The 12390-nt window shown below is 37.6% G+C and overlaps 1 protein-coding gene across 3 annotated transcripts in view; it reads right to left on the bottom strand.

The window, feature by feature from the left end:
• Nucleotides 1-12390, bottom strand: part of WDR41 (WD repeat domain 41) — a 48444-nt gene continuing 36054 nt past the window's right edge. For all 3 annotated transcript variants that reach the window (XM_011959220.1, XM_011959222.1, XM_011959221.1), the window contains 5 exons: nucleotides 8519-8703; nucleotides 5964-6085; nucleotides 5058-5146; nucleotides 3983-4116; nucleotides 1-1055 (listed from right to left, as the gene is read on the bottom strand). In XM_011959220.1, coding sequence (XP_011814610.1) covers nucleotides 903-1055; nucleotides 3983-4116; nucleotides 5058-5146; nucleotides 5964-6085; nucleotides 8519-8703 — 683 coding nt within the window. In that variant the 3' untranslated portion in view covers nucleotides 1-902. The remainder of the gene's footprint in view (nucleotides 1056-3982; nucleotides 4117-5057; nucleotides 5147-5963; nucleotides 6086-8518; nucleotides 8704-12390) is intronic.

Raw genomic sequence — 12390 nt, 5'->3', positions numbered from 1 at the left:
TTTACTTTCTCATTTTTTTATTTTTTAGCACCAAAAGGAGAAAACATATTGTTACAAGGCTGGTTATAGTGTCTCAATGGACACTGCAAAGAACTACATAAATGAAGTCTGTCTCAAGCAATTCGTATTTGAGTCAGTGGTCAGATGGGGCAGTTGCGCTCAGCGGCAGTCTCTGACTCTGGAAACACTGTGCCTCTCAAATGATCTAGAGCTCATCCTTGGTGTACATGAGGGGCAGTTGTTCTAGTACCAATTTAGCCCATGGCTGTTCCAGCCAATTCGCACTGGGAAAAATACACCCTCATAAGATTCCTATCCATTTGAGTTCATATAGGTTTTAGTAGCTAGAACTAAAAAATTAGAATTTTAAATTATCTAAACAAATTGATATCAAAAAAAAAAACTTGCCATACGTTAACAGTATATATGTTCATTTTTTTGGCTGAGAGATTCAAGTTTGTGCTGTATAGAACACTAACCACTAACAGTTACTATAAAGACCAGGAAAATTTGCAGGAGAAAGGCTATTTTTAAACTTCACAATAATTCTAAAGGAAGCCAAATAATAAAACTTCTAATAAATGCCATAACTTAACTATTACCTCTATTTGTACCTTTCACAAGGGTCTAGGTTCAAAATAAGCTCAAAACACAGCACTCACCACTTCAACAGCAGCTGACACTCAAATGGAAAACTTGTGGTATATTCTTGGGAGGATATACTAGGACCTGAGAAGCAACATGTTCCTGGTTGGTAGGTCCAAAAAACTTTAAATATGTACAATTTTATGGACTGACAAAAAAAATTACCAATTTAAGTCATCAATATATTAATGGTTTTCAGAGTAGTACCCAATATTTGATGTTCAAGGTTCATGCATGTGTATTTTTAATTCCTTAAACTAGACAGCAAGGTATAAGTCACCATTCTCCTCTAATTTTTGAAATAATCTTAAACTGCGCAATCCAGATTCTCGCTCTCCATTTTTCCACAAAATAATGAGATGATCAGCAGAGCATGTCACTAGTCCGTGATCTTCAAAGTATAGAAACATCTGTAAAGAAAATTAAAACTGATTATAGTGACTCTAAAAAGCAGAGAAGTGGCTAATGCCACATTAACATATGTGCGTGTGAGATACATGCCTTAAGACTCCTTTGGATCTGGGTGTAGAACTTCATTTTTCAGTATTGGTAACAGTCACATACAAATAATGTCTAATATTTTAATCAGAATTTTGTTAATATTATTCAACTACAGAATAGCTATTTTCGTAAAGTACATGAATTCCCATAGTTCTTCCAGATGTTTTCATAATCTGATTTTTCAAGCATTGGTTTTACTTAACTATTACTTATGTATAATGGCTATGGATAAAATGTCTGAATTCTAAATTTCCCAAGATAATCACTGGCTTCAGCTCTCTCTATAAAAGTAGATATACTCAATCCATAGGTATTGAGTGTCAGAACTAGGTTTATGGTTCCTACCCTCAAGAAGATTCTGAAAAGCAAATCATAATTGAAACAATAAAGGTACCAAGAAAAGATTATGTAATCAGGCACTAAAGAATGCAGTACAGACTCTCACATGCCACAGAAATTCAGAAAAAGCTTCAAAGTGAGAAAATGCCCCAAGTAAGGGGAAGGGGCTTGTCCAGTGAAGGAATAGGCTGGAAGATAAGAATAGGAAAATAGTGTTGACAAAAGGCAACATGAATACTATGGGGTGAAGAGTTGTATCAGAGAGAAGTGAACCAATGAAAAGGATGAGGTCCTCGAAGGAAAGGGTGAAAGAAAAGAGAAACAGGGCCGGGTGTGGTGGCTCACGCCTGTAATCTCAGCACTTCGGGAGGCCAAGGTGGGCGGACTGCCTAGGTCAGGAGTTCCTGAGACCAGCCTGGCCAAACATGGTGAAACCCTGTCTATACTAAAAATTAGCTGGCCATCTGTAATCTCAGCTACTCGGGAGGCCAAGGAAGGAGAATCACTTGAACCCAGGAGGTGAAGGTTGCAGTGAGCGGAGATCACGCCATTGCACTCCAGCCTGGGCAACAAGAGCAAAACTCCCTCTCGGAAAAAAGAGAACAAGAGTTTTCTCTAAAATGACTTATACATTTCTGAAGACCACAGGAGAAGACTCAGCTGAGGATGCAGGAGTGAAGGGAGGAAATATGGAAGCAGAATTCCTTGGGAAACTGGAAAACACAAAATTCAATATACAGGTGGAGGGGTTGAGCCAGTAGAGCAAGGATGAAAATATAAAAGAAATGAGGACCAGCCCGGCCAACATGGCGACACCCCATCTCTACTAAAAATACAAAAATTAGCTGGGTGTGGTGTAATCCCAGCTACTCGGGAGCCTGAGGCAGGAGAATCGCTTAAACCTGGGAGGTGGCGGGTGCGGTGAGCCAAGATTGTGCCACTGTACTCCAGCCTGGGCAAGAGAGAGATACTGTCTCAAAAAAAGAAATGAGGAAATTCAGGTGACACTGCAGAGATAGCCTAGGTTTTATCAGCAAAGCCAGAGATGCTTTTTAAAAATGTTCAGGTCTCAACACTTTCACTCAGGAAAATTCCTAAGAAGCTGACACTGTCTTATATGATGAGAAATGTGCCACATTCAAACACATTTGAATGTGTTTTACATGGGGTTTTCTCCACCATCTAAAAACCGTTTTAATGAGTTCCTACTATTTAAAAATATAAAGTCCAAACTCCTCAGCCTCAAGGACATTCATAATCTGACCCCAAACCACGTTCCCAGGCTTTATCTCCTACTAGTGTCTGTTCACAGGAAGCCAGCACTCCAGCCTAGCCAAGGTGCTCTTTGCCACCACATAAATGCTATCTTTGCCCTTCTGTCTACCACAGTCCACGGTTGCCACCCAACCAGAAACACAAAGTTAAAAACTGAGCTACTTGCTAGAGGAAAGCAAAGACAACTATGACACTGTACCCAACGTCAAGGAGCTTATGGTGACAAGGCTATATACTCATTCTACTAAACTTAAAGTATCAAGTCCCATATCCTCTAACCATTTACAAGATTGAGCAAGAAATGTTTCTTCTGAGTCACTGCTGCTTACTTGGGTCCATCATATGCAGCCTAGGGTCTATACCCCTTCTCTCCACTCAAGAGTAAGATCCATGAGGGCAAGGACTGTATCCATTTTTCTCTGTCAACTCCAGCAGCCAGTGTTTAGCACAGTGCCTGAAATACAGGAAATGCTCACTAACAAGCATGCTGCCGCTGTTCCTCCTAAGCATGAATGCCCTTTCAAATGCAAAGAAATTTGTTCTTCTTTGGCTGTGAAACAGGGAAGAACAATTTAAGAAATTCCTTAGGGCTCTGATTACGCTGTTATCATTACACTGTTATTAGTTCTCACAACTAATCTGTTACCTCAACTGATCTTATTCCTTCACTGTAGGCAATGATGCCTGCAGCAAATATTAATGTATTTGGATTTCTATATATTAGAAGCTTATGCATTTCATAATTTTCAACTAAAATTTTCATATTTGCACAATGAAAATCAAGGCATAGGGTTTCATTAAAGGTAACAAACTATTATCCTTCAAAGGCAGGTGAAAACAGGACTCTGTTCATAAATTTGATAAAGGCCCCTGGAATTCGATTCTGTTAAGGCTTTAACTGTATACACATTACCACAACCCTTCATGCATTCTCTGTTGACTGTTGTCTTATAGTCAGCATGATTCACATTGCCCTTATGGTCAGCTATCTCCAGCTCATAAATAATGGTGATTAAGTCCATTCTTAAAAGCAGTGCATTCCTTGTTTCCTCAAATCATATCTCCGGAAAGGGAAATCCTAACTGCACATACTATAGCCTATCCCATTCCATGTTCAGATTCTACAAAAAAGTATACGCCTTTATGAGACCAACTGAATGAAAAGAGCAATGAAAAGGAAAAGCAGGAGTTGCCTGGACATTCTATGCCTGAAAAGCAATACCTCCACAGATGACGAGTGTCCAATCAAATCTCCAATAAGCTCCAGTGAACATGAAGTAGCATTTTCTTGCTGCTTTTTAACAGGTTGGCTGGTTTGTTTGTTGACTCTTCCAAATCCCCACATGTTAAAAAAACCTAGAAAAAGAATCATTTCCAAAATTACTGTGCTCTATACATACAATAATAACATGAGATCAGAAAAACAGAAAATTTAAATGTGAAGAGGTTCCAGACTTATTTTAGTCAAGGGCTAAGTGGACAGTACTGAGCACTGTGCTAGGGTTTTTTGAATATGTTATCTCATCTTTCTTAGCTAACGAGGTCTGTTCTTCATCCCTTTTTTATTGCCCCTAGTCACCCATTGGTGAAGGTGTATTAACAAAAAGACACTTGGAATAAAACAGGACAGAAACAAAGCTTGAATGACAGTGTCTAACTGTCAAGGGAAAAAAAGGACAAAACTCAGATCAACAAACAAGGCATGGGGGAAAATCTGTATGTGTATGTGCAAAAGCAACACCCCAGGACTTCAGGAAGTTAAAAGAACCAGAAGCAACTAGGTACCAGCATCTGATTTCTTGTGCAAAGGTTGGTAACTAATTTATTCAACCCTTTAGAGTTTTGTTTTTCAACACCTGGAAGTCAAGAGCTCATGCAATTATGATGTAAGCACGCAAGGAAAAGTGTATTTTTCCATAAATTGAGTTCAACATCAATGGTAAAGAACACTTTAGTTTGACATCTGACAGTACAAATTTTGTGTATCAGTCAGAATTAAAGACAATATAAATGAATACTTCATTAGGCCATTTGGTCATTCAGATGACCAGAAAGTAAGTTTTCCCTCAAAACAATAAAATCTCTATCTTACTTGAAATGAAGTGGCAGTTCTACATTAGGGCAGCATTAAGCTGTAAATCCTAGATCTCAATTACCATATGCTTTCTGCAAACATCTGATGCCTATTTGGAGCATTTCTATATTATTTCAGTGGTTTCACATAATCGCCCTTCTCCTGCCTTTCACGTGAGAAAAAAGGACAGAGAAAAAGACTACCTTTTTGAGAGAAGACACACCTGTTGGTACAGGCTCAGCTGCAAGCTGCTGTTTTTCTCTTAACTCCCAAATGCGTACACTGCCATCTTCTGAGCATGAGATTAACTGCCTGTCAGAACAGAAAATCAGTAATACAAAGAGAGTGCACCACTGAGGACCAATGCTAAATTTGCAGTGAAAGAAATCAGTGGAGCCCTCAACTGCTTTTATTCAGCTCTTAGCAGGAACTGACAAAAATCACAATTTAACATGATGTTACAACACAAACTAAAAGCACCTTTTAGGAAAGCCACATGTTATACATTACATTAGTTCAAATGCTATAAATTTATTCTCTTCATTTAAAAAAATGCATTTGGGAAAACTGTGAATTGTACTTCACAATGTCCTAAGCAGCCCCCTTCCCTCCTCTTGCTACTCTCTTCTCTGGGTGCCTCTCACTCCAAAAATATCCTACATAGAAAATAACGATATTCCCTGTCCATATGTTCATCCCTAGAAGCTCAGCAGCAAATCTACTCTGAGAGGAAACCACTCTCTTAGTAGCCTCATATAACAAGGAGACTAGCAGCCATTTGATTCTGGCCATAAACAAACAAAAAGAAGGTAGGTTTATGAGAAATATAAAAATTGGTACACTGTAAGTGGCCCCAAAGTCGTTCTCATTGTTAAATACCAAATTTTAAATCATCTCTTCTTACAATGAAATTCGATGTAATTCATTTGAACCTTTCTTCTTGTCAATTCTGTAATACACTGCCACATACCCTTCTGTAAGAGACAGCCCTCAGGCATTCTCCATTTCCAAAAGAACACAGCAGGTCAAGCCATGAAGCCAGGTAACTTGGCCACTTGAGAAATTACAATGGTAGCCCTGGGAACCGTGACTTGCTTTCATCTATCGCAGAACAGATGGGAACTTGTACCTGTTTGGAAGTTTGGCAATGTGCAGGACATTGGAGTCATGTGCAGTTTTCTGGCAGGCAATCACACGCTTCATTTGAAGGTTATACACGTATAAACCCCTTCCAACTGCAGCAAATACATTCTAGGGGAAGAAGTTCAGAAATGGGCGTAAAACTAGCACTCACCCTTCCTACTGTAATGGATTTCCAGCCCTCATGTGACATTAGAAAGCCACTGTTACCTTCCCCATTCCCAGGCTTTAGCCCAAATTACAGTACTAATCTCTGAAACCCCAAAATGTCAAAGCACTAAGGAACGCTCCAAGCATTTAGAAGGTGGGACACAACCACTAATGGAGAGAAAGGTCTGCATAGTATATCCCTTTGCGCCACTTTCTTCCTCACTGAAATAGATCTAAAGAAAAGCTATAGCTGGCAGCCTGGCCCTGCAGTGGAAGCTGTTGAGGGATAACCTGAGTTTTCATTTAAATAACACTATATCCTTGGGAAAATTACCTAGCTTCTTCTGCCTGAAAAATGCAAGCAAAATTACTTGCATTCCACATCTTAAGCAATCAGGAGACTACGAGTGATATGAAAAAGCACGGCTACAGTGGCATTATCGTCATGCAATCCTCTGAAGGTTTCACAAAAACATTTTCCCAAATGTACTATTACAAGAAAATACCTTTTTACTAAAAAGACTTTAATCTTTTGAAAGCATTTCCACCAATACTTACCTCACTTCAGCCTCACAACATCTTGTTAAGAAAGGCAAGCATCATTGCCATTTTCCAGATAAGGAAGTTAAAATTAAAGAGATTAAAGTCACACAAGAAATGAGACATGGAGTCAATATTAGAATCAAGGTCGTGTTATTCCAGTCTCTCAAGTCCCTTGCTCGTTCCTCGCATGACACAGACTCACATGCAGTAGTAGCCTTTGAAATTTCTGCAAGCACTTGTCCTACAATCATTCATTCTTAAGCAATAGATATCCCCATGAGGTAGACCTTTCAAATATCCCTACATATTGCCTTCTTGTTTTGACCAGAGATTCTGGGCCCTCCAACCTTTCTCACACAGCCTCCAAGACTACAAACTCAACTCAGACCTATAGTGACTGAACCAAAGCTTGCTGGAATCTTAAATCTGGAATGATCCCCTTGACTCTCAGGATTAGTACTCCACAATCAGCAATGCAGCTGACGCCCAATGCAGGTGCATTAATGAACAGTGCTAGCCAATGTGCTAAAATGGAAAGCCCTATGGATTGTATTCAATGCCAACATTCCCCGAAACTTATTCTACAGACCAGGAAATCTGGGCACAGTTTAAGTAATTTATCCAAGGTCAGGAAGAAAATTATAAACACAATTAGAGAATTCATCAGCTTTGGAGGCAGCATTTACTTAATGGAGACACTATCCCTGCTATCAATAACTTCCCTTACAGAAGGAAAGAACTCACAACAAAGAAAAATTAGGGAAAACTATACAATGCTTTATCCAGCATATATAGTAGAAAATAAATATCAAAAAATTTAAAAGAAATACAAAACAAAAAACTTTTAAATATTAATTTTTACAAAAGTAAGAAAAAAACATGTAACACTTAAAATATATAATTTGTAGGGCTACAACTCTAAGTGATCTAGTCTCCATCTTTTCTGAGACCATCCTGTTTTTACCATGTATATTTAACTTTTTTCAAAATAAAGTTGGGATACAAAGAAACAATCTTCGAATATATTAGTATTTTTAAGTCCTGTTCCTATCCTAATCTCTCGTTTTGTTTTTAAAAGAGTGGTACAAAGAAAAATGGATCATATTCTCCTCCTGCCACAGAACACTACTACTGAAATTTTTAATAAAAATAACAGGCATGCTGTTAGAAAATCTAAACAGTATAGAAAGTCACAAAATAGAGAAAAGCCTCCCCAACTCCTCCTCCTCGAAGGGTACAACTCATAAACATTTCTTGTAATTACATTTAGAAAAGTTAATTGCCCTTTAAACACATTTTCTGAGCCCCTGATGCTAAGAGATTTGTTTTTTAGATCAGAGATAAGATTCAGTAGTCCACTGGTACTAATCTGTTACAGCAAAACAGATCTCAAGTGCTTCAAGAGCATCACTCCCAAGCCCTATGGGATGGAAATCAACAATTCTCAATTTATCTTGCCCCAAGATGCCAGCAGACTAAGAGAAACATTCCTAAAATTTTAAATTTCCTTTGCCTCACTAAATGCACCAGATCTTCAAAAGAATTCTTTTTCACTGTTTCTTAAAACAATTTTAAGCGTTAACTTCAAATCCAATGGGATTATTTAATTCAACCCAAAATTTCAATAGTTTTAAAATCTGTGTCCATTTAATCATTTCCTTGCCTTGAGATTAGAAGCAAAGATTAAAATGTTTTTAACACAAATCATACAATTTTAGAAAAAAACAGACCATTTTAAAGCACAACCTGAAACCATGATGATACCCTTTTTATGTCCAACATGGGATTAAATTTTTAAAATCAGAAATTGGGTTTATGTAAAGGGCAAGTTTATAGTGTATAGATTTTTACCTCTTCATCACATGTGAAATGATGAATAGAAATGTCATTTGATTTTTGACAGAGTTTTATTTCTTGTTGGGTGTCCAGTTGTGGAGATGGGTCCCAGAAGTTCCGTTCATAAGCCTGCATGGTCCAGTCCAGCGCATCCCAGATGATCAGCTCTCCGATGTGGGAGCCGGTGACAAAACTCAAATCTAGGCAAAGTTCACAGAGGCCTCATTATTGATCATTTTATCTAGGTAAAGGTAAAACTGAATGGAATGTCTAGTAGTAATGCCCTATAAAACCACAGTAATTAGAACAGTGAGGTACCTAGGCAAGCCAACAGAAAGATTAATATAAGAATAGGAAGGCCAGAAATAGACTCAAATTATCTTAGTAATTTAATATGTAACGATGATTGCATTTCATTTCAGTAAAGAAATACCTCATGCTGGAATATCTGGTTACATTTAAGGGGAATAAAAGTAAAAGAACATCATCTTGGATCATCCACCAAAATAAGTTTCAAATAGATTAAAACATGAAAGTTACTTAAAGGATGGAAGAAAATAAAAGTGAATACTTTTGTGAGTGTGGAGTGGTAAAGGGCTCTCATGGAAGCAGAGTGGGGTGCCAGGGGAAGAGATCCTAGTAAATAGCTGCTTGGCAAAACAAAAACAAAGACCAGGCACAGTGGCTCACGCCTGTAATCCCAGCACTTTGGGAGGACAAGGCAGGTGGATCACCTGAGGTCAGGAGTTCGAGACCAGCCTGGCCAATATGGTGAAACCCCATCTCTACTAAAAATACAAAAATTAGCTGGGCATGGTGGTGTGCGCCTTAGTCCCAGCTACTCGGGAGGCTGAGACAGGAGAACTGCTTGAACCTGGGAGGCGGAGGTTGCAGTGAACTGAGATCGCACCACTGCACTCCAGCCTAGGCAACAGAGCGAGACTCAGTCTAAAGAAAAAAAAACCACACACACACACAAATACACTTAAATGACAAAAAGCTGGGAAAAAATTGCAACTAGGATGACAAAACAGGTTTATTATACTTGACACATAAGCAGTTCTTGGAAATTATTAAGAATAAGATAAATACAGCAGAAAAAAAAATGGGAAAAGGACCTTAAAAGGCAAAACAAATACAAATGGTCATTAAACATGTGAAAAGATGTTCAACTCCTTTAATAATCAAAGAAATTAAAAAAAGAGAGATATCATTTATTTACTTATGAATCAAGAAATATTATAAAACAGGAAAATACCCAATACAGTACTGGCAAAAGCATAAGAAATCAGCACATTCATGTACTGCCTAATAACACTGGCTTTTTTTTTTTTTTTCAAAGATTAATTTGCTAATATGTATCAAAACCTAAAAAATGTAAATCTCTTGATCTGACAATTCCACTTCTAGGAATTTATCCTGAAGGAAATACATAAATGTACAAGGTTGTTACATACCTATATGTACAAATACACAATCTTAGAAATCTGAAGATAACTACACATCGAATTGAGAATTGAATAAATAAGACATCAACAAAATGAAATAGCAATGCTGTTATTAAAAATTAAGTTACAAAAGTATGCTTATCAATATAAGCTTAGATATGGAAATATACTTATGACATATTGTTACAAAACAGTAAACCATATGAACACACATGTACACACATACATATGCCCAGAAAATCACCTAGAAAGATGTGGACTGGTGTTTAATACTGGATAGTGGAAAGATTTTAACTTATATTTTTAATATTTTTCACTATTTTCATATTTTTCTACTATGATTACATATAACTTGTACCAGTTTTTAAAACCTTTAAAAGTGGATTTTTTCCATTTTACGTATTATATACTTTACACACAACATATTTAATAGAAAATGTACAACTGCTAGACTTATTTCAAATAAATGTAATTTATTTAAATTATTACATATTTAGGGTAAGACAGAAGAGTATAATGCACTTAGTCTAGAAATCCACGTTCTGATTCTGGCTCTGCCTGTTGCTAGCCAGGTGGTCTTTAGGAAGAAATTTAACCTTTATCTTGGATTCCTCATGCATTAAATGAGATGACTGTAAAAGTTAAATTGAATAATAAACATGTAGCCATTTAAAAAAGACATCAAATGTTATCTTTGCGCCGCTGGTAGTATTTTGAGCCCCTGGTATTATTCCACATTAACTGTATTAAAATATCCTATTACTTGTTAATTTAGGAATACATAGATGAGTAATTATGATTTAATTATTTCATTTATCAAATAAACCAGCAAGACAGAAATCTCTAATGACCACACGAACAATCTCTTAAGAGATACAGAATTACCAGCAACCCTACATGTAAACATTATTTGTCTTGGCTCCAAGATTATTAATATCTAATTTCTATAGTTTATTAACAGACTCGATAGAACTTACTCTGTGGAGAAATCACTTCTCACCTGTGGAGCAAAACGGGCTTCTAGTTTTAGTAGTGAGAAAGTTAAGGCGGTCCTAGTCTTCCCAGGACCTTCTTTCCCACTCCTTTCCCTTTTTCCAATTTCATTCAAACTACAAAAGAACCAGAGATGCTAAGGAGTGAAGATTCCCCTTGACTCTCACTCTGCATCTGTACTCATAACACAGAATTAACCTACTGAGACCATGCAGCTGCCTGCTCTGACTTAATCCTCCAAGTGTCTGTGATTCCTCCATGCAGTAGAAACAAAATATTAACGACCAGTTGGAATTTTCCCTAAAAATAAAATACTGGCATTCAGCTGAGTCAGCTTTTTTTTTTTTTTTTTCCCCTTGAGATGGAGTCTCACTCTGTCGCCCAGGCTGGAGTGCAGTAACACAGTCTTGGCTCCCTGTAACCTCCACCTCCCAAGTTCAAGCAATTCCTGTCTCAGTCTCCTATGTGGCATGTGACACCAAACCTGGCTAATTGTTGTATTCTTAGTAGAGACAGGTTTCGCCATGTTGGCCAGGCTGGTCTCGAAATTCTGACCTCAAGTGATCCAACCACCTCAGGCTCCCAAAGTGCTGGGATTACAGGCGTGAGTCACCATGCCTGGCCAATCAGCACATATTTTTAAGCAGTTTACACATGGTAAACTAATTCCCAAATAGGTCATTCAAAATGTTTCATGACAAACAACCTCAATGATATATTATTAGTAGATGGATTTTCATCCTGTATCAAAAGCCACTTAGTATGAAAATCTCACCTGTTATCTGTCTATGCATCCCTCACAAGTACTAACACTTCATGACTACCAAAGCATGCTGGCAACATGATACAAGACAAGGAACAAAATAAAGGAGCACCCAGAGCCTTCTGCCTAGAGAGATTAGCAGTTATTTTTGGTCTGTCTTAGAAAACCTTCTGCCTGGGGCATTCCAATCTTTTTAGCAAATCTGGTACTCATTATCCACACTTGTTGGTGTTCTGTCATACAATTTTAAGTTTGCCCCGGGGCCACCCCTCTGAAAATAGACTTGCCCTGTGATGTACAATCCCAAGCAACTGGCCATATCTTTCAATGGTAGTGGGTGAGGAGAAAGGAGCAGAGCTGCAAGTGAAGCAGGGAATCGTACAACATAAACATTTCAGGATCACTGACATCCACATCACGGCTAATGTGCCTATGTACTGCAAGATGAGATTGTCAGCAAATCATTTTCAAATTTAAACAGACTACTTGGTCATGTTTGATTCCTAAATATACTTTTGGCTTATTTATTATCTGTAGTATAATTTTATAGTCATAGAGTTTATAAAGTAAAAAGTACTTTAAAAGTAAAAAATCCAAAAGCTAGAAGATGACAAGAAATAAGATCAGAGAAGAACTGAAGGAGATAGAGACATGAAAAACTCTCCAAAAAAAAAAAAAAAAAA

Source organism: Colobus angolensis, unplaced genomic scaffold, assembly GCF_000951035.1.
Source record: "Colobus angolensis palliatus isolate OR3802 unplaced genomic scaffold, Cang.pa_1.0 Scaffold49, whole genome shotgun sequence".
NCBI lineage: Eukaryota > Metazoa > Chordata > Mammalia > Primates > Cercopithecidae > Colobus > Colobus angolensis.
The sequence above is the reverse complement of the archived record's forward strand: the minus strand, read 5'-3'. Positions and strand labels throughout refer to the sequence as shown.